The sequence below is a fragment of the Ovis aries genome, chromosome 19, assembly GCF_016772045.2.
Source record: "Ovis aries strain OAR_USU_Benz2616 breed Rambouillet chromosome 19, ARS-UI_Ramb_v3.0, whole genome shotgun sequence".
NCBI classification, from domain to species: Eukaryota; Metazoa; Chordata; class Mammalia; order Artiodactyla; family Bovidae; genus Ovis; species Ovis aries.
The window spans coordinates 56,808,349-56,830,856 of NC_056072.1; the positions used below are offsets into that span (position 1 = coordinate 56,808,349).

Genomic DNA, 22,508 nt, shown 5'->3' on the forward strand with positions numbered 1-22,508 from the left:
AAATAAAAATTGAATAGTTGAAGGTAACTGCCCAATAGTAAATATGAGTCATCATCCCAAATGATAAGCAAAGGAAAAAACTAAATGAGAGCAGAAAAAAAGCAGAATTACTGGAAGCTTTATTGGATTACCCACAAATAGCACAACCCCTCTCCGCAGAGGGGGCTTCCCTGGTGGTTCAGATGGTAAAGGACCTGCCTGCAATGCAAAGGACCTGAGTTCAGTCCCCGGGATAGGAAGATCCCCTGGAGAAGGAAATGGGAACCTGCTCCAATATTCTTGCCTAGAGAATCCCATGGACAGAGTAGCCTGGTGGGCTACAGTTCATGGGGTCACAAAGAGTTGGACACGACTTAGTGACTAACACTTTCACTTCACTTCTCCTTATAGAACAGGATTGCCTTTTGAAGCCATTCTAACTACTAGGCACCATGCTAGCTAGATGGTGGTGTGGCTTCACTGGTTTATTCGTGATTACAAATTTTTCTTTCTTGATGGCACTCTGTGTTAGAGACATGATTTATTTCTACTTACCTTCCTGCAAAAATGAATGCTCATTTTGAACTTTCTCCTGCTTGATCCTGGTGCGAGGAACATGGGGGTGGCTTTAAATATGCTAGGGGAGACAGTCTTGCTTTATTTGGCATGACACTTCAAGAGCAATAAAAGGAAAAATGGGAAGAGGGAACTCTTAAGCCAAGTGCAATTAAAAATAGTGAACATTATCTGATCTTTCCTTCTTACAACTCACGGTGAGTGAGAACAGATAGGCCATTCATTTAAGATGAAGCCTGACAGGCAGACATGTAGATGTCTCACTAGAGAATAAAAGATGAGTTATCATTCAAAAAACATATAGGGAGGGACTTCCCCGGTGGTCCAGTGGTTAAGATTCCATGCTTCCACTGCAGGGGGCGTGGGGTTTGAGCTCTGGTCAGGGAACTAAGATTCTGCATGCTGTGCAGTGTGGCAAAAATAGAAAAAGTGACATACAAGGAGCCACAGATCTTCAATTACTGCATTCACACTGACCAGGGACTCTCCTCATCAGTCACAAAGCCAGCCATGTATTGGCCAGAGGGCCTGACCTTCTTCTGGTATTTAGAAGGATATATATGACTTTCATTGAAATGCTTTTCAGAGAAGAATTTCTTTTCAGGGGTTCACCTCCAGCATCTACGTGTACCCCATCATAATAGAAACACAGAGTTCAAAAAAATCCTTTCTGCCAAGTTGGCCTTCAGTGAAATAAGGAGACAATAATTCCATAATACCTGTAACCATTTCTCTTGCAGCTTAGGAATTTTTTTTTTTTTAATCATATATCCCTGCTTGCTAGATTCTCCAACATAACCAACAGGAAATTTTAAAAGGTGGCGCTCAAACAAGAATTTGGATCCTATGCAAAAGCAGCGAGCGGGTTTGTAAGAAGAGTGTGAGGAAGAGGCTGAATTTTTATTTACCAGGAATTTAAGAATTATATTTTAACTGCTTCAAAGCCTCCCAGTGAGGATTCTTCAGAATTGACCATGTGAACACATAGGAATTTTGAGACAGTCAAATCAGTAAACACCCTAAAATCATGCCCCCACAGGCCTGTCTCTCATAGCTAGAGTTCCACCATTAAAGACATGAACATTTGAATTGTAACCTAAAACAGAGCAAATATTCCCTGAGAGATCATCACATATTAATGCACTATTATCGCTCCCCACTTTGAGTATCACAGTCTTGTCAAGGGGCTGGCGTCAGCTCAATGAAGATATGAGCCATGCTGTGCAGGGCCACTCAGGATGGATGATCATAGTAAAGAGTTTTAATAAAACGTGGTCCACTGGATAGGCTTCCCGGACAGCTCACTTGGTCAAGAATCCACCTGCAATGCAGGAGACCCTGGTTCAAATCCTGGGTCGGGAAAATCCACTGGAGACTGGAGGAGGGAATGGCAAACCACTCCAGTATTCTTGCTGTGAGAATCTCATGAATAGTATGAAAGAGCAAAAAGATATGACAGGAGAAGGTGAGGCCCCGCTCCCAGGTCGGAAGGTGTCCAGTATGGTACTGGGGAAGAGCACAGGGCGATTACGAGCAGCTCCAGAAAGAATGAAGTGGCTGAGCCGAAGCAGAAACGACACTCAGCTGTCGATGTGTCTGGTGGTAAAAGTATCTCTCCACACCGCCACAGTGTGACTTTTATGGTCTGATTCTACTTCTAGCATGATCACTGCCTAAGAGCAAATTTGGAGAGCAGGTACAGATGATGGTGACCCTAGTAGAGAGTGAGATGCGGGGCGGGGTAGAGATGGAGGGAAGGAGATGGTGCATGGGCCGTGGAGAAAAAGATATGCAAAACAGGGGGGAACTGACCCAGGAACCTCTGGTTGACCACAGTGAGAGCATCTTGTCTGCCTGGGAACTGCATGGGCCTCTGAGCAACCAAAGAAAGGAGAGGAAGGAGGGGAAGGGGATCCTGAAATGAATTTTATCTTCACAGTTTGGTTTAGTTCTGACTCTTGGCCACCTTGACAGACAGGATGACAAAGATTTTAAGTTTGATGACTTAGTCAGCTCTGGGGAGGAGAGGGCTGCAGAATGGAGGCGTGTTTGGGCCTGCCATGGTGTGTGTGTATGTGTATGTGTGTGTGTGTGTGTGTGTGTGTGTGTGTGTGTGTGTGTAGAAATTGGGATCAGGAGTTTGCCAGCAGAGCAGGCATTGCTGGTATGAATAGCAGAGTGATCTTGGTTAGCACAGTTAAACAGAACCAAGAATCAGAAGACAGGCTGGCTTGAGGGGCTGAGGGGTGGGTGGTGAGGAGCTCTGTGGCTGAGAAATGCTGTATTGGTCTTTGTGTTTTTGGTTTTTTTTTTTTTTGCATTGCACCCTCTTTGTCTTTTTCTCTCTGGTCATTTTGTGTTTGTCTCATCTTTCCTTTTTATTTGCTTTTTTTCTTTTAAATGTGGTTAAAAAAAAAAAAAGAAGAAAACCATATGACTCAAATTTACCCTCTTAACCACTTCTAAGCGTCCAGTTCACTAGCATTACGTATATTGACAATGATGTGCAACCAACTTCCAGAACATCTTCATCTCGCAGAACTGAAACTGCAACGGTTAAAGAACAAGACCCTACGTCTCCTCCCCTCAGTCCCTGGCAACCACCATGCTACCTTCTGTTTCTGGCAATCTGATGACTCTAGGGACCTCATATAAGTGGGGTCTTACAAATTTCGTTGCTTCGTGACTAGTTGACTTCGCTTCACTTAGTGCCCATGTTGCAGCACGCGTCAGAATCACCCCCCTTCTTCGGGACGGATAATGCTGCGTCGTGTGTACGGACCACATTTGGTCTCTCCATTTATTCACCAGTTGATCAGTGCTTCCACCTCTTGGCTATTGCACGTGCTTTCCATTTCCAGCAGTTCCTTTGCGTCTTCCTTAATTGTACACATCAGGAAACTGAAGTATATTTTACATTATTTATTTACTAAATAAATCAACAGGAGAAAGCCAGGAAGCATAACATATGGAAATCAGGTTAGTGTCCAGCTCACTGTATGATCGTGGAGGAGTTAATATTGCTGAGTCCTCTATGCATCTGTAAACGGAGGGATTTGGTCTAGATGAATGTCCTCCCAAGGTGCGCAACTTCTTGTTCTCTCTCCTTATGTTTAAAGTGGGAGGGTTAAATTACTATCTTAAATCAAGTAGATAGTTCCTCACTTGTTTTGGATTTTTTTTTTTCCCTTAGAGTAAACAATATCTTAAGAAAAAAGCCTCCACCTCTGAACTCCTTTTATGAGTCTGTATATATTTTCCACTTGTACTGCCTTTGACATGTAATGAATTTCCTACAGATAAATGCTAATGTTGTCTCTTTTAAACCTTAGCAGCAATCAAGGCTTTTAATACACAAATATCCATTGAGCTCTTATATATGTCCAGAATTCTGTTAGTCACCATGGAGGCTTAAAAAGAGAAGGGGGGAACAGTATAAGACAACAGTACTGCTCTTAAGAAGCTCAAAACCTAGTGAACGGCATCCCAGGTTTGTTGTTGTTGTTATTCAGTTGCTGAGTCGTGTCTCATTTTTTACAACCCCATAGACTGTAGCACTGGAGAGGGCAATGACACCCCACTCCAGTACTCTTGCCTGGAAAATCCCATGGATGGAAGAGCCTGGTGGGCTGCAGTCCATGGGGTCGCACAGAGTCAGACACGACTGAGCGACTTCACTTTCACTTTTCACTTTCATGCATTGGAGAAGGAAATGGCAACCCACTCCAGTGTTCTTGCCTGGAGAATCCCAGGGACGGGGGAGCCTGGTGGGCTGCCGTCTATGGGGTCACACAGAGTCGGACACGGCTGAAACAACTTAGCAGCAGCAGCAGCAGACTGTAGCACACCAGGCTCCTCTGTCCTCCACTAGCTTCCAGAGTTTGCCCAAATTCATGTCCACTGAGCTGGGTGATGCTATCTAACTTATCTCATCCTCTGCCGCCTCCTTCTCCTTATCCCAGGTTTGGAGAAGTACCAATTTTTCACAATTTCCTTTCAACTTATTCTAAGTTATTCTTGGATTTTTATCTTCACGACTGTTTCTAAAATCAATTGACTCTGTGATGTTTCTCTGGTTTTCCTTCCTCATTCAGAACATGAGATATTTTCTGACCTGGTGGATATTAATACAAACCTAGTCTTTCACAAGCTACAGTCATCGCATGCATGGCGTGAGCATTCTGTACTTCATCCATGAAGCCATGTCATGAAGAAGAATTGGAAACAAAAATTTTAAATTATTCATAAGAAATGTTGACTTTATAGGAAGAAGAAGGATTATGAGCACACCATCAAAGTCGAATAAATATTGATAGATTTTAGTGAAGGACCTTGGAACTAGGGAGAATCCAACAGGACATGAAAATGGACTTTGGACCAATTGAATAAGCCAAACAACATTTAAGAACTGCGCTACTCTGAAGAATTGGTATGGGCTTATTGAACTCATTAAGTCTCGAGGAGAGGCAGAGGCTTAAGCTTAGTGTTGAATAAGAGTTTGATTGATGAAGACAGCAGGCTTAAAGGAAAACATGCAGATAAAAGACCCGCCCTTCCACGTGATTTGGCAGCTGCTGTTACAGGTGGCTGCTTCCACTCCAAGCGCTGCCTCTGGAGACGAGGCACCCCCGTTGGAACTGCTGTTGCTACAGGCTGAATTGGGTGTCATCCCCCAGTTCATCTGTTGAAGTTCTAACCTGCAGCACTTCAGATTGTGCCCATATTTGATGACAGCATCGCTACGGAGCTGATTAAGTTAAAATGAGGTTGTTAGGATGGGCCCTTATCCAGTATCAACAGATGTTCTTATAAAGAAGTATTAATCTGGGGACTTCCCTGCTGGCCCAGTGCTTAAGAAGGTGCCATGTAATGAAGGGGACACAGGTTTGATCTCTGGTCGTGGAGCTAAGATCCCACATGCATGGAGCAACCCCGTGTGACGCAACGAAGATCCCACGTGCTGCAACTAAATTTTTTATTTGCAGACAAGTAGATACATAAATATTTTTTAGAAGGAGGGTAAATGTGGACATAGATATGTACAAGAGGGAAGACTCAGGGAGAAGTCAGTCGCTTACAAGCCAACAAGAGAGGTCTGGAACAGATGTTTCCATCACGGCCAGCCCTCACGGGGAACCAGCCCTGAGGCCATCTTGATCTCAGACTTCCAGCCTCTGACTGTGAGACGGTAAATGTCTGTCGTTTAAGCCACCCGTCCTGTGGTGTAGTCACGGCGCCCTGATCTGACTAACACAGCCGTGACATGCATCTTTATTTCGTTTATTTAACAAACACCTCTAGAGCTTACTATATGTGCCAGGCACGCTGTGAGCAACTTTATGAACATTAATTTAATCCTCATAACGGCTCCATGAGGTAGGGACTACTCTGGTCCCCGGTTTGCAGATGGGGGAGCCTCAGCACACAGAAATGTAGCAGCTTGCTCGGAGTCTTCTGCTCAGTAAGGAAGGGAGCGAGGATGTGAACCTAGGCAGCCTGACTTGGGTCCGCGTGCTGAAACCCTCTGCCATACTGTCTCTCTGCTTTTGTCTCCTGAGATTTAAGCAGGGGTTCCAACATACAGGTTAAGACCTGTCTCCACAGAGTGTATTTTGTGTGTGTGTGTGTGTGTTTAAACATAACACCATCCCCTCACTTGTTGCCAAGTAGATAGAAATCACATTTCATAATGTTTTTCTAGATTTTTAAGCTCTCACATCAAGGAAAATAATTCAGGATTCCTGAAAAAAATATTTGCTGACCCTTCACAAGAGGCAGACCATCAGACTCCCCAGGCTTCAAATGACGAATTCTTATTTCTTACCGGGGCACATTCCACGGAGGCAGGAGAGGAGCGATGTTGTCTTCTCGGCTGGCCTGCCGATAACTTCTTCCAGCTATGAGGAATGTTGGAGTGTAGCAGGAAGGAGCGGGCTCTGACACTGCAGCCTGGCATGGAGGCAGACCAAGGCTCTGGGCTGTTAGCAGACCACCGCCCAACATGTGTGCAGGTGCTTGACGTCAATGTGTGAGAAAGTCTTTCTACAGAATCAACCAGAGGAGCCAAACATTACTAATCACATTTCTCATGTTTAGCAATTAAATTACAAACATTTTCAGAACAATGAGAAACTAGGGGGCCGGAAATCAGTGTAGGAGAGAGGGAACCCTTTATCCCTGGCCAGAAAACACAAGGGTTTCGAAGCTTGGTGTTGTCCCAGTGGCATTTTCCATGAGGAGAGCGTGAGAGCTGGACTGCAGTGCGGCAGGGAGAGTTAATTCCTTTCTAATCATCAAATGGAAGGAAAGTACACATGTCCGACCTGCCGAACATGCACTGGGCCGCACACTTTCCCACACCCTACCCTTGAGAGTTTCAGGTTGAAAGACTTTGTTTGCAGTCCTTCATTGCTCAGAGTCTTGAGTGGAGGAGCCAGAAACACACCTCTTTACTCCTTCCCATTTCAGCTGACTCACCTGTGGCTTTTATGGAGGCGATCGTGAGAGGCCAAGGTAGGGCAGCAGAGGTCAAGGTAGTGCCAGCAAAAAGTCTGGACTTAAATGAATCAACATACTTTGTGATTGAAAAGATAGAGTGAAGGAAGGCTTCTCATAGTGCGTGCATTTGGCCCTTTTACTGGAACCCAAGTTATGCAGGGAACGTCTTGGCAGAAGGAGGGCAGCAGAGCTTTTTCCAGTTAAGACTGACAAAAGGAGGCAACATACGCCCAGTAAGAAGGGGGCTCTTCCCCACCATCCTCTCTCACGACCAGTTCAAAGCTCAGCTTCTTTAAAATGATATGTGTGCTTTTCTATCTTGTTCTAATAGGAAGCACTGATGCTATTTTTTTGCAGGGGGTCTCCAGATGAAATGGTTGGATGGCATCACTGACTCAATGGATGTGGGTTTGGGTGGACTCCGGGAGTTGAGGATGGACAGAGAGGCCTGGTGTGCTACGGTTCATGGGGTCGCAAAGAGTCAGACACGACTGAGCAACTGAACTGAACTGAACTATCTCTGGTATTTCCAAACAGGCCCCAGTCCCAGAATTTCCACTACGGAGACATCCTGAGCAAGCTTGTTGGCAAGCCTCTCCTGATGGTCTGGGAGCCAGGTCTGCCCCAGGTGTTCTACTGTTGATGTGTGCTGCGGGGAGCCGGCTTAGAACACCTGAGAACAAAAGGAGAAAAACATTATGAAATGTGATTGCTACCTGGGCTATGTCAGATAGGAAGGAAACAAGTCTTTTGTAAGGAAGCAGGTCTCAGCCTGAATCTCAGGGCCTCAGTAAAGAACGCCAGGAGATTGGTGGTTTGATGGGGATGGTGGTGGTGATGGCGGTGGTGGTCGTGGTGATGGTGTGGGAGAGTCAAGGATTTCTAAATGAGAACACCTCATGGATGTGCTGCCCTTAGGGATCAGCACCTGCCAAACCTGGTTCATTCTGGCATGGTCCATTCATTTTTGGGGCAAATATAAGAAGCAAGATCAGATCCGCCCACATCAGGCTTGTGAGAAAACTCCATGAGAGGCCCAGGGAACTGGGAGATGTTCTGTAACTGAAACCTTTGTAGTTCTCTCTTATCTTTGGAGATACTGCTAGAGGATGAAATTATAGATAAGGTCAAGACCGGGTTCGGCTTCTTTACTGGATAGTTTAACTCAAATTGAAGGCTTTGGAGAGTTCTAATTCTTCATGTCATGCTGAAGGCCAAAAAAAAAAAAAAAAAGTTGCAAGCCACCTCCCACCCAAAACTGAAGTTCTTTATCACTCTTCTAAAGAGACACCATGACAACAACACAGCAGGTAGTTTTTATGCTCCTTCAGGTCCTTCTAACTTGAATAACAACATTGCTAGTTTATCATTCTCAACTAAGTCAGGCAATACCTGCTATGCAGGATTTCTCAGCAAAATGATTTACTGCAAGAAACTACCAATCGCCTGTCTCCCTTGGTGACTCTGGAGAGACTGACGAAGATCAGAGATATGAAAGGAAAATATTTATGAAATAAAATTAGAGTCCTTGCTCCTTCCACCTGGTACCACTCTTATCTCTCTAGAGTAATTCTAAGACTCTTATTCAAGTTGAAAGCTCACCCTGCCTTGCCATGATGAATATTTGTATCATTGAATAATTTATTTGTTACTCATTTAGCTAACCAATTTATTTCAGGGGCAGACTAAGTGTACCGGGTGTGAACTAATTTGCACGTACTTTTTGATCAGAATAATAGTTTCATTCTGCCACAAGTGACGCTAAACTCACACAAAGAAGCATAGTACGTAAGGCGCTTTGTAAAAGGAAATTGCACATTTTCTGATTATTTTAGTACATAGGGTTCATGCTACGCTAAGTCGCTTCAGTCGTGTCTGACCCTAGGGACAGCAGCCCACCAGATTCTCTAGGCAAGAATACTGGAGTGGGTTGCCATTTCCTTCTCCAACATAGGGTTCAAGTAGAGCTTACAAAGGGCTTCCCTGATGCCTCAGATGGTAAAGAATATGCCTGCAATGAAGGAGACCTGGGTTCAATCCCTGGGTGGGGAAGATCCCCTGGAGAAGGAAATGGCAACTCATCGCTGCAATATTCTTGCTTGGGAAATCCCATGGACAGAGGAGCCTGGCAGGCTACAGTCCATGGGGCTGCAAAGAGTTGGACACAACTGAGTGACTAACACTTTTCACTTTTCATTTTCTTTCACGGCTTCCAAAAAAAGTATTAATTAGTCTTCATTAGTCTGTAACTTCATCTCTATTTTAATGTAGTTGCCTCTTTAATGAACTTATCTCAAGATACAGTCATATTCTGAGGTGCTGAGGCTTAGGTTTTCATCATATGAATTTTGAGGGGACATCCTACAGCTCATAACACTGACTTTTGTATTAGTCATATCTGCTATGGTCTGAATGTTTGTGTCCCTCCAAAATTCATATATTGAAACCTAATCCCCGAGGTCATGGTATTAGGAGGTGGGATCTCTGGGAGGTGATTAGGAGGCTGGAAATCTACTAGAAAGTGCATTAGTGCCCTTTAAAAAGTGGCTGAAGAACACTTACTTGCCCCGGCCCACCACGTGAGAACACGGTGAAGATGTTTTGTTTATAAGCCAGGATTCAGGCCTTCACCAGACACCGAGTCTTCTGGTGCCATGATTTGGACTTCCAACCTCTTAACACTGTGAAATAAATGTCTGTTTTTAATAAACCACCCAGTCTTTGGTATTTTAGCAGCGCATACAGATGGGCCACTTGGGGTCCTTGGTTCTCTGAGTCAACAGGCACAGATTAAAAGGAAAAAAAAAGTCTCCTAAAGATTACTTTTTTAAAAACAAAAAGCCCTAGTATTGGATGAAAGTGCCTAAATATTTTCTCACCCCAACTAATTTGTGTTGGTTAAATTCTGCTGATGGATTGCATAACTGAATTAGGAAGCAGGAATGCCAGAAACCCGCTTGAGGTTCAAAGGATAATGAAGTTAAAATAACTGTGGTCTCTAAAGTACTGAGTCAAGAAAATGTCCTGGGTTCACGGAGGGAGTTAGAGAGAAAGGAAAAGGAATTCAGTGGTAACTGTGGTGAAGAAGTACAATTTCCGAATTGATAGACGAGGGATCTAACTGCACATTCCAGTGCTTGTCGCCTCACCATAGAATGAGGTGCTTGCATAGATGATTTCTGAGCCCCTTCTGTGTCTATTAGTCTGTAAAACAGGGGACATCCGTTTAGAGGATGCCAGGTTTGATCAGTTACACATTTTTGTTCATATGTGATTTAAGTAAATAAAAATTTGTACTGTATTAGCATACTTAGCATTTTCTCAATGGCTTTTCCAGTCTCTGAATTCCACTTGGTTAAACAGGCTATTTAAATAAAATTAGAAACTTCCAGGTAGAATCAATGGGGTAGGACTGTCAATTATACCTCAATTAAAAAAATTAATGGGTAGGGAGATAATTAGAGCAAGCTATCAAAACAATAGAACAGAGATCTTAAATCAAAGAAAAGAATGAAGGTATATAATACTTGTCTAAATGTTACCAGCAAGAATATGAGAGCTAGGGAATTTGAAGAAAGCCACAGCAGGAAATGCAAAGAGCCAACTCATTGGAAAAGACCCTGATTCTGGAAAGATTGAGGGCAGGAAGAGAAGGGGGCAACAGAGGATGAGATGGTTGGATGGCATCACCGGTTCAATGGACATGAGTTTGAGCAAGCTCCTGGAGATTGTGAAGGAAAAGGAAGCTTGGCGTGCTACAATCCATGGGGTCACAAAAGAGTCGGACATGACTTAGTATCTGAGCAACAAATAACAACAGTAGGAAAATATGTGTCCGTAAATAATCTTTTGTTTTAGACCATCAACTTTGGTTTAAAAGAGTTAAGAAAGCATACAGGATGATCAAAATAAACATTTCAAACATTGCAGAAATAAAACAACATTAAAAAAAAATCCTTGATACTTCATAGTCTATCAGTGGAGACCTCTTTAATAAAGGCGGTTCTCTGAATAAATGTTAGCCTATAATCTAATATATTTGGAAACCTCATTTTTATAACCTCCACTAGTCAACTTCAAAATCACCACACAAAGAAGAAATTCTATGGAAAACATGGAAATCAAGTACCGGGAGCAAAACGGGGCAAGAGGGAAGACCTATCCTAAGGCACACAGGTGCCACTGCTGTGAAGGACACCGGCAGGGCTGAGGTCACTGCCACCTGTCTTAGTGGAGGTTCCCTGGGACACAGGCCTGGAGGCGGAGATCTAGCTGCAGGAGGGTCAGTGAGGATCTTCTCAGCCGCAAGCCCTGGAAGGCAGTGAGGGAAGCAGGACTGGGTATGAGAAGTCGAGCTGTGAAGAAGCTGCAACAAAGGCTTCAGCCGATCTCGCCAAAAGTTCCGGAGCTGGGGTGGCCTTTCAAAACTGGCTCTAGTCAAAACGAGAAGACTGGGTCTTTGTACAAGCCCATGAACTGGTCACTGGATGTAAGCAGCACCTGGGAAAGAGTGTAACCTTGGGTGAAGCAGCTGCCTGGGGCTGAGGGCAATGCCCAGAGAGAAACTCAACTGTAAGTTTTCAGCAGTCAGTGCTGTCAGCTACTGGGGGACACAGTCCTGACCTGGGGGAAGGAGTACTTGGGTCCTGCACTAAAGGTCACCAAGTCTATGCACCACAGATAACGAACCTGATTCACAGGAGTCTCTGCACAAGAAACCTGGCAGTACGTCATCCACGCCCACATTCGATGAGAAATAACACATGCAGGAGAGAATTAAAAACGTCCTGATAACAGGACGTTGTGACCACTGACAACGTATCTGTGAGATAGGAGCCAAAGAAACATGACATGAGGGAGGAAAAGGAAGACAACAACTTAGAGGGCAAGGCGTCCAGAATCAGTTAGTGCTGCAGAGAAAACGGATCCTAGCGTCTCACTGTGCCTGATGACATCATCCCATCACACAGCCCATCACTCTGATGATCAGATCATCAAGAAAGCAGTATCCCTTACATTTTGTTTATAAAGCCAAAACAAATTTCAGGACAATTTCCTTCCACAATATAGCTGACTGGTTTAAAAGCTTGACTGTTTACTCATGGCTGTTCAGACTCCACCCCCTTCTCTGAAGGATCTGAAGCTTACTAGGTATGGCTTCAACAAGAGCTTTGTTAGGTAGATGTTCCCACCGTGTGTCTGTGGCAGCGGCTCTGTATCCTATTTCTTTCCTTCCTTAATCAGGTCCCCTGGGGAGTGCACTTGATAAGCACGAGGCCAGGTACTGATTCTTTCAGGTCGATTGCAGGTTTGGAGCATGCTCTTTGCCTCATCAGTCATCTTTTCCTTGCTAACATGGCTTAAGAAAATTTCCTGCCAGCAGGTAGAATTCTGCTCTGGCTCAGCCATTCAGCCAATCTCCTGTCTTATAAAGAAGACACAGTAAAAGCAGATTTCGGACCAGCTTTCACAGGCTGTATGCCTGCAACCTGGGGGGCAGTGAGCAGTTGTTGCATTTTAACGGTTAAGTATGAGGAGAAAGTATTCCTGAAAATTAACCTAACTGGAAAGTCAATGAAAGTTGTTTGTTTTTTTTTTTTTTTATGAAACGCTGAATCATTCTGATGCATGGAGCCAGGAGTTTATGCAATTTCTCTGTTATCACCGGAAGATCTTTAGTAATTGTGGGCACTCCTCTTATTTCAATAGCTTCAGAGAGGGATTGTTGACACCTTAGATTAAGCCAGTGGATACATGCCACCTTTTTCCATTCATAAAGTCAAAGCACCAGGCATGTGCTAAAAACCTGAAAGTCATTAAAGAACTGGACTTCAGGTTTTTTTTAACCTTGATTTTTTAACATTCTTGTAAGATCTGTATATCATGAACACAATCAGCAATCTTTTTTTTTTTTTAATTTAATTCTTATGGCAGTAGGAAATGGCAACCCAATCCAATATTCTTGCCTGGAAAATCCTATGGACAGAGGAGCCTGGTGGGCTACAGTCCATGGGGTCTCAAAGAGTCAAATACGACTGAGCAACTGAGCACGGCGCGCATGGTCGTAAGAACTTAACATGAGATCTACCCATTTAAATTTTTCAGCATACAATACAGCTCTGTTGATTCTAGGTACAAGGCTGTATAGATCTCTAGAACATATTGTCTTGTTTAGCCCATTGATTAGTAACTCCCCGTTTCCCCCACCTCGAGCCTCTGCCAACCGCCATTCCACTCTTCGATTCTACGAATTTGACTATTTTAGATTTTTCATGAGTGGAACCATGAGGTGTTTGTCTTTCTGCAACTGGGTTATTTCACTTAGCATGATGTCCTCGAGGTCCATCCGTGTTTCCCTCCCTTTGGGGGCTGCACAGTGCTCATTATATGCACCTGGCACACCTTCCTTATCCCCTCGTCCGTGGAAGGGCGTGCAGCTTGTTTCTGCGTCTTGCTTACTCTGAAGGCTGGTGCAGCAAACATGGATGGAAGTGCTGCTATCTCCTAGGGATCTGAGAAGTCTTCTAATCTCCAGCACCTCAAAATGGATCCATTCCGTCTCTCTCCTCCCCTCATCGTCCTTTGTCCTCAGATAAGCCTTCAGGCTTATATGGCATTTCTAGCACACACACTGACTCACAGTGTGAAAGTGTAACACATTATACCCTGGCAACCGCTTTGCCAACTAAATTGACAAAATTGGACATAATCTCGAAAGCCGATCTTACACATTCATATCTTATAAAGAAAGATTTTATCTTCTTTATGAAATTGTATACAAATGTTAGTATACGTGACCTCAAGAATATGGTTGGATGACTTAATTCCAGTAAACTTGAAGCAAATTGGAGCTTATTATTTGCACCTCAGTAATTGAAGGCACATACAGAATATACTCAAGGTTTCCTAATTTTATGTTAGGAATCACAGAAGACAGCTAGTGTCACTGGAGGTAGATTTCTTTTGTTTTGAAGATCAGCTAAAGGCCGGTTGTGAAGGGATAATGTTAAGAAATACACATGGCCTGGGAGAAAGAATGAACCTTAAATTAAACTGGCAATATAACTTAAAGTATCCTTCTTTAAAGTAAAAAGTTAAAGTTTCTCCAAGCTATAGGAGATCTGATTACACAATCGGTGATTTATTTTACTATATTTCACTCATCCCCATTTAACCTTGAGCAGGAACACAGCTATAAGCTATTATTTTTCAACGAGACTGAAACGCAGATTGGAGTTCTGCTTCTAGCTGCGATGGAATAACTAGTACCAGACTTGCCCTCCAACTAGACAACTAAAAAACTGAACGGAATTTATGAAACAGTTGTTGTCCAGGCAGTAGACAATGGAGAGCACAGAACTGCTATCCTCAGGAGAAGAGAGGCAAAAGACCTAAGTCCTATGCTCACCACAGTGAGCCACTGCACTTTCTGGACTTCAGTGTAGGGAAGGGGCACATACGCAGAACATGCAGGTCTTGCTAAGCGAGGAGACAGAGACTGGGGTTCTGGGAGGCTGAGGATCCTGAAGTTTCTGCGGTAGAGTAATAGTGAGGCAGGAGCTACATGGAGAAAAAGCTCCAGAAGTTGTGTGAGCCTGAATAAGAGCATGCATAGAATGAGACCACAAAGCAGGGCTAATAACAATGATGTATAACAATTACCAGGGAAAACATGAGCAGCAGGGAGCACAGTTCACAGAGGTCACACAATGCTAGGAGACAGTTAAGTGTGGACCCCCTTAAGCACCGAGATCACTCAGCACGCACCCCCGAAAGACCATACCTTAGAAATAAGGCTAAACTAACTATAAGTTAAGGTTGTCCCATACATACATAGCAAAACTTAAAAAGCAAGCCTTGAAAAGGCCAAATTCATCTCTAGGTATTTTAACTGCCTGCCGAAATTCCATAATACTCTTTGAAGGAAGATAGCAAAATTCAAACAATCAACGCAAAACATCACAATATCCACCATCCAAGAAAAAGTTGTTAGACTTGCAAAGAAACAGGAAATGTGATCCATAGACATGATTAAAAATTAGTCGGCAAAGACAGTTCTAAAAATGACAGAGATGGTAGAAATATCAGATAAGAACTTTGAAAGCAAACACAAATATTGAAGGGTTTGAATAAAAACATGAACCCAATGAAGGGTGAAGTTAAAGACGTGTAAAAGGACTGAATAGGCATTCTAGAGCTGAAAAATACAATATCTGAAATGAAAAATTCCCTGGATGAGATTAATAGTAATTAAGAACATGTGACGGAAGATCAGGGACCTTGAAGCCACAGATACAGAAACTATGGAGACTAGGTATAGAAGAAAAAAAAGATTTGGAAAAAGATAGAGCCTTTGTGACTTTTGTGACAAAATTAAGTGGTCAAACATGAATGTAATTAAAGTCCAAGAAGGTGGAGAGGCAGGAAAAAAAAAAAAAAATGGAGAAATGAAGGCCAAATTTCCCTCAAACTGGGCTTCCCTGGTGGCTCAGAGGGTAAAGAATCTGCCAGCAAGGCAGGAGACCCGGGTGCGATCCCTGGATCAGGAAGATCCCTTGGAGAAGGGAATGACAACCCATTCCAGTATTCGTGCCTGGCAAATTCCATGGATAGAGGAGCTTTAAGGGCCACCGTCTGTGTTGTCACAAAGAGTCAGACATGACTGAGCGACTAACACTTTCTCTTTTCCCTCAAATTAAAAACAAAACAAAACCAACCTATGAACTCATGAGTCAAACACATTCAATGAATTCCAAGCAAAATAAATACAAAGAAAACTACATCAAGACACTTCGTAATCAAATTGCTGAAAACAAGTTATAAAGTAGACAGAGGGGAAAAGACACATTCTAATTCAGAGGAAACAAAGATATTAATGACTTTTAACTTCTTTTCAGAAACCACGCAAACTAGATGATTTTTAAATGCTGAAAGAAAAATTTCCAATATTCCAAGTGAAAATATTCTGAAAAACTAAAGGTGAAATAATGACATTGTCAAGCAAATAGACTCTGGGTGAATTCAGCAGCAGCAGCCTAGCACTGCAAAAAGTTCTAAAGGAAGCATTTCAGGATGAAGGCTAACAATATCAGAGGGAAATTTGGATCTAGACAAAGGAATGGTGAGTTTCAGACATAACAAATGTGTGGGCAAATTTAAAAGATTTTTTTCTTTTTTATTTCTTTCAGAAAATAATTTACTGTTTGAAGGGAAAATAACAACAAGGTATTGAGTGTTTATAATGTACAGAATTTTAAAAGTATACAAAGGCAGGAGGGAGGAATGGAATATTTTTGAATTTTTTTATTGTGCCTATATATATCTACCTATAATGTATATGTAAATTTATAATGTGTATAAATTTGTCTTTTTAACCATTTTAAGTTCGGTGGCATCAATTATACCCACAATGTTGTGCAAACATCACCACTATCTATTTCCAAAATAATTCATCATCTAAAACAGAAACTCCATGCCCATGAAATAAGAATTACCAGGCATAATACTCCCAGACTTCACATAATACTACAAAGCAACAGTAATCAAAATAGCATGGTATTGGCATAAAAACAGGCATACAGATTAATGGAATACAATAGAGAGCCCAGAAATAAACCCACATACCTATGGTTAATTAATCTACAACAAAGGAGATAAGAATATACAATGAAGAAAAGATGGTCTCTTCAGTAAGTGATGTTGGGAAAGTTGGACAGTTGCATGTTAATCGATGAAATTAGACTACCTTCTCTCACACCATATAAAAAAATAGACTCAAAATGGTTTAAAAATATAAATAAAAGACTTGATACCGTAAAACTCCTAGAAGAGAACATAGGCAAAACAGAATTCTTGGACATAAATCAGATCAATATTTTCTTAAATCAGTCTCCCAAGGCAAAATAAATAAGAGCAAAAATAAACAAATGGGACCAAATAAAACTTTAAAGTTTTAGCATAGCAAAGGAAAACAGCAACAAAACAAAAAGACAACCTATGAGATGGGAGAAAGTATTTGCAAATGATGCAACTGACAAGGGCTTAATTCCAAAATGGACAAACAGTGCATAAAACTCAATAAAAAAAAAATTTAAAAATGAGCAGAAGACCCAAGACATCTCTCCACAGAAGCCATATAGACGGCCAACAGGCACATGAAAAGATGCTCTACACCGCTACTTATTAGAGAAATGCAAATCAAAACTACAATAAGGTACCACCTCACACCAGTCAGAATGGCCATCATTAAAAAGTCTACAGATAATAAATACTGAAGAGGATGTGGAGAAAAGGGAATCCTCCTACGCTGTTGGTGCAAAGGTAAGCTGGTGCAGCCAACTTTTCCATATTGTTTTTTGTGCCTATATATATCTACCTATAATGTGTATGTAAATTTATAATGTGTATAAATTTGTCTTTTTAACCATTTTAAGTTCGGTGGCATCAATTATACCCACAATGTTGTGCAAACATCACCAAAACAATATGGAAAGTCTTTAATAAACTAAAAATAAGGCTACCATATGATCTAGCAATCCCATTTCTGACCATATATCCAGCAAATACGAAAACTCTAATTTGAAAAGATACATGCACCCCAAGGTTCAAAGCAGCATGTAAGACACGGAAACAACCCAAGCATCCATCAATAGATGATTGGCTTCAGGAGATGTGGTGCATATTAATGCAATGGAATATTACTTAGACATAAAGAAAGAATGAAACGTTTGTAGCAACATGGATGGACCTAGGAAATATCATACTAAGTAAAGTCAGAAAGAGAAATACAAATATTATGCGATATCACTTATATGTGGACTCTAAAAAATAATACAAATGAATCTATACACCAAAGAGAAACAGATTCACAGACATAGAAAACAAACTTGTGGTTAAAGAGAAAGGGAAGGGGAGGGGCAAATTAGGAGTATGGGATTAACAAATACAAACTACTATACATAAAATAGATAAGCAACAAGGATTTACTGTATGGTACAGGGAACTATATTCAATATCTTATAATAACCTATAATGGAAATAATCGGAAATAGACATGCTGCTGCTAAGCCACTTCAGTCGTGTCTGACTCTGTGTGACCCCATAAGATGGCAGCCCATAGATATAACTAAATCACTTCGCTGAAACTCACATAATATTGTAAATCAACTATACTTCAATAAGAGAAATAATTTCCTGTCATTCACCCCTCAGTCCACAGTTTCTTCTATTCTACTTTGCTCTCTACGAGTTAGCCTACTCCAGTTATTTCAAGTAAGTGGGATCGTACAATATTTGTCCTTTTGTATCTGGCTCTTTTTCACAATGTTTTCAAGTTTCATTCATGTTGAAATGGATGACATAGAGTATCAGAACTCCATTTCTTTCTGTGGCTGAATAATAATCCATTGTTCGTACAGGCAGACCTCAGAGATATTGTCGGTTTGGTTCTAGACCATCAAAAAGCAAATACCGCAGTGAAGTGGGTCACAAAAATTTTTCGGTTTCCCAGTGCATACGAAAGTTATGTTGATACTATGCTATAGTCTGTTAGGTGTATAATAGCATTATGTCTACAAAAAAATATATATCTACCTTAATTTTAAAATATTAAAAATTTATTGCTAGAAAATGCTGACCATTATCTGAGGTTTAGTGAGTCATAGTCATTTTTGCTGGTAGAGAGTTTGAAATATTGTGAGTATTGCCACAATATGGACATATGGCTCCAATAGTCTTGCTCCATGCAAGGCTACCACAAACCTTCCATTTATAAAACAAAGCAAAACACATAGTATCTACAAAGCACAATAACACAAAGTGCAATAAAAAATACGTGTGTGTTTATATATGTTGTTGTTACTTAGTAGCTAAGTTATGTACAACTCTGGGACTCCATGGACTGTAGCCCCAGGACCCTCTGTCCATGGAATTTCCCAGGCAAGAATACTGGAGTGGGGTGCCATTTGCCTTCTCCAGGGGGTCTTCCTGACCCAGGGATCAAACCAGCGTCTCCTGCATTGGCAGGTGGATTCTTTACCACTGAGCCACCTAGGAAGCCCATTCATAAATAATTTAATTAATTTCAACAAAATATTTCAGATAGAAAAGTCTTCTCAACCAATGGTCCTGGAAGAACTGGAAAGAAACAAGCCTCCACCTTCATCTCACAAAGCTAGCTTGAAATGCATCATAAACCATGTGTAAAATAACAAATTATAAAACTCTAGAAAAACATTTAGGAGAAAAATCTTCAAAACTTTAGGATAAACAAAGATCTCTTCTGTAAGATGCAAAAAGAACTAACAGTAAGAGAAAAATAAACATAAATTTGGTTTCATCAAAATTGCAATCTACTCTTGGAAGAATACCACTAAGAAAAGGAAAAAAAAAAAAAAGGTCATAGAATGGAAGAAAAAACATTTAACTAACAAGAGACTTATATGCAGAAAATATAAAGAAGCTATACATATTATGAAGACAAAGGAACTTATTTTTAAGTGGGCAAAAGATTTGAATAGATACGTCACAAAAAAGGATATACAAGAGATACTTAATATAGGCACTAGGGAAATGCAACTTAACACCACAATAAGTCACTCCAGTATTCTTGCCTGGAAAATCCCATGGACGGAGGAGCCTGGTAGGCTACAGTCCATGGGGTCACAAAGAGTTGGACATGACTGAGCGACTTTCACTTTCACTTTCTTTGGATCCTATGGACTACACTCCATGGAATTCTCCAGGCCAGGATACTGGAGTGGCTAGCCTTTCCCTTCTCCAAGGGATCTTCCCAACCCAGGGACTGAACCCAGGTCTCACGCATTGCAGGTGGATTCTTTACCAGCTGACCCACAAGGGAAGCCCATACACTCTGAAAGTGAAAGTGAAGTTGTTCAGTCCTGTCTGACTCTTTGTGACTCTATGGACTGTAGCCCGCCAGGCTCCTCCTCCATCCATGGGATTTTCCAGGCAAGGATACTGTAGCCCACCAGGCTCCTCTGTCCATGGGATTTTCCAGGCAACAATACTGGAGTGGGTTGTCATGTTTTTCTCCAGGGGATCTTCCTGACCCAGGGACTGAACTCAGGTCTCCCACATTGCAGTCAGACTCTTTACCCTCTGAGCCACCAGGAAATCCCACTATATACTCTGAAACGGCTAAAACAAAAAAGACATACTATCAAGTTTTAGCAAGAATAGAACATCTAGGACTGCTATACGTTGCTGGAGGGAGTGTAATATAGTTCAACCACTTTGGAAAGCTATCTGTCAGTCTTCTATAAAGTCAATGTATTCTTACCATCTGACCCAGAAATTTCATTCCTAGATACTCCTCAAGAAAAGTAAAAACAGGAACCACACAAAGACTTGCAATGGATGCTTATGGCACTTTCATTTATAATACTCCCAAACTAAAGAGCTCAAATGTCCATCAACAGATGAGTGGATAAGCCACTCAGAACTATGACTCAGAAAGGAGTAAACTACTGGTATATGCAACATGAATGATTTCAAAAACATTATAAAAAGCAAAGGAAATCAGATACAAAAGAGTATTCACTATGTGATTCCATTTAATGGAATTCTAGAGCAGATAAAACAAATCTTTAGTGATAGAAATCAGATCAGGGGTTGCCTATAGCCTGGGGGTGGGTGGATGCTGGTAACGTAGCAGGAATTGACTGCAAAGGACATGAGGGAGCTTTGGGGGTGATAGAAATGTTCTCTGCCTTGACTAGGGGAGAGTTACACAAGAGAATACATCTGCCAAATCTCATCAAACTGCATATCCTTTAAAAATGAGTAGATTTTATTGTATGTAACTATACCTCAATGAAGTTTATTTCTAAAAGTTTTCTGAAGATTATAATAGATTATAGTAACATTCAGTTAATAGTCATATTTATTTAAAACAATACAAAGTTTTACTAAACACCATGAGAAATGCTAGGCTGGAAGAAGCACAAGCTGGAATCAAGATTGCTGGGAGAAATATCAGTCACCTCAGATATGCAGATGACACCACCATTATGGCAGAAAATGAAGAGGAACTAAAAAGCCTCTTGATGAAAGTGAAAGAGGAGAGTGGAAAAAGTTGGCTTAAAGCTCAACATTCAGAAAACAAAGATCATGGCATCTGGTCCCATCACTTCATGGGAAATAGATGGGGAAACAGTGGAAACAGTGTCAGACTTTATTTTTTGGGGCTCCAAAATCACTGCAGATGGTGACTGCAGCCATGAAATTAAAAGACGCTTACTCCTTGGAAGGAAAGTTATGACCAACCTAGACAGCATATTCAAAAGCAGAGACATTACTTTGCCAACAAAGGTCCGTCTAGTCAAGGCTATGGTTTTTCCAGTGGGCATGTATGGATGTGAGAGTTGGACTGTGAAGAAAGCTGAGCACCGAAGAATTGATGCTTTTGAACTGTGGTGTTGGAGAAGACTCTTGAGAGTCCTTTGGACTGCAAGGAGATCCAACCAGTCCATTCTGAAGGAGATCAGTCCTGGGTGTTCTTTGGAAGGAATGATGCTAAAGCTGAAACTCTGGCCACCTTGCGAAGAGTTGACTCATTGGAAAAGACTCTGATGCTGGGAAGGATTGGGGGCAGGAGAAGGAGAGTACTACAGAGGATGAGATGGCTGGATGACATCACCGACTCAATGGACGTGAGTTTGAGTGAACTCCGGGAGATGGTGATGGACAGGGAGGCCTGGTGTGCTGAGATTCATGGGGTTGGAAAGAGTCGGACATGACTGAGCGACTGAACTGAACTGAAGGAAATACAAAGTTGAATTAGACATGGCCTAGCCCTGGGATGTCTTTTGTAAGATAGATAGGTATATAGATAATTATTGTACAAAGCAAACTGTGATCACATCCTTTAATGATTTCATAGTACTATATAGGAGCAAAACTTAGTTCTAGCTTCCAAAAGCTTACAGAAATAATGCGGATTCAGCTGGTGGGGGCATGAAAGGGGGCAAAATATTCACCATGAAACTACATACAACCATGTAAGACAAAGCATCAAACTTGTTAGCTCCGATGCTATCAATTGGAAATTTGTGAAGTATATCAATGAAATTCTTACTGAATAGGAAGTTATATAATTTAGGACTTTAGAGGTAAAATTAATAAATAATGAGCCACTGGGTATTATGTATTTTTTTTCTGCATCACATTCCTTTATGGAGATATTGGCATGATGGAGTAAGTATGGGCTTTGGAGTAAAACATAATAATATGCATTATATATAATAATATGCTAGCATTTATGAGGGTTTCACCAGGTACTTGGCAATGTATTAAGCTCTTTGTATGTTTTATTGAATCTTCATAATAAATTAATCTGTGAAGCAGGTATTATTATTATTATTCATGCATAGATGAGGACACTGAGGATTGTGAAGCTTAAGTAACTTTGCCCAAGTATACACAGCTTACAATTG

The 22,508-nt window shown here is 41.5% G+C and overlaps 1 protein-coding gene across 2 annotated transcripts in view; it reads right to left on the minus strand.

The window, feature by feature from the left end:
• The window catches only part of SYN2 (synapsin II), a 216,305-nt gene that overhangs the window by 21,715 nt on the left and 172,082 nt on the right, over window positions 1-22,508 (minus strand). The window contains exons 12-13 of one of the 2 annotated variants that reach the window (XR_009597470.1): window positions 7,033-7,726; window positions 6,380-6,597 (exon numbers count right to left, since the gene is read on the minus strand). Coding sequence is in view for 1 of the 2 variants with exons in the window: in XM_060402683.1 (XP_060258666.1) it covers window positions 7,449-7,726 (278 nt within the window). In the remaining variant the exon portion in view is untranslated. Of the gene's footprint in view, window positions 1-6,379; window positions 6,598-6,625; window positions 7,727-22,508 lie in introns of those variants that run through there. The other variant, XM_060402683.1, reaches the window with a different exon arrangement.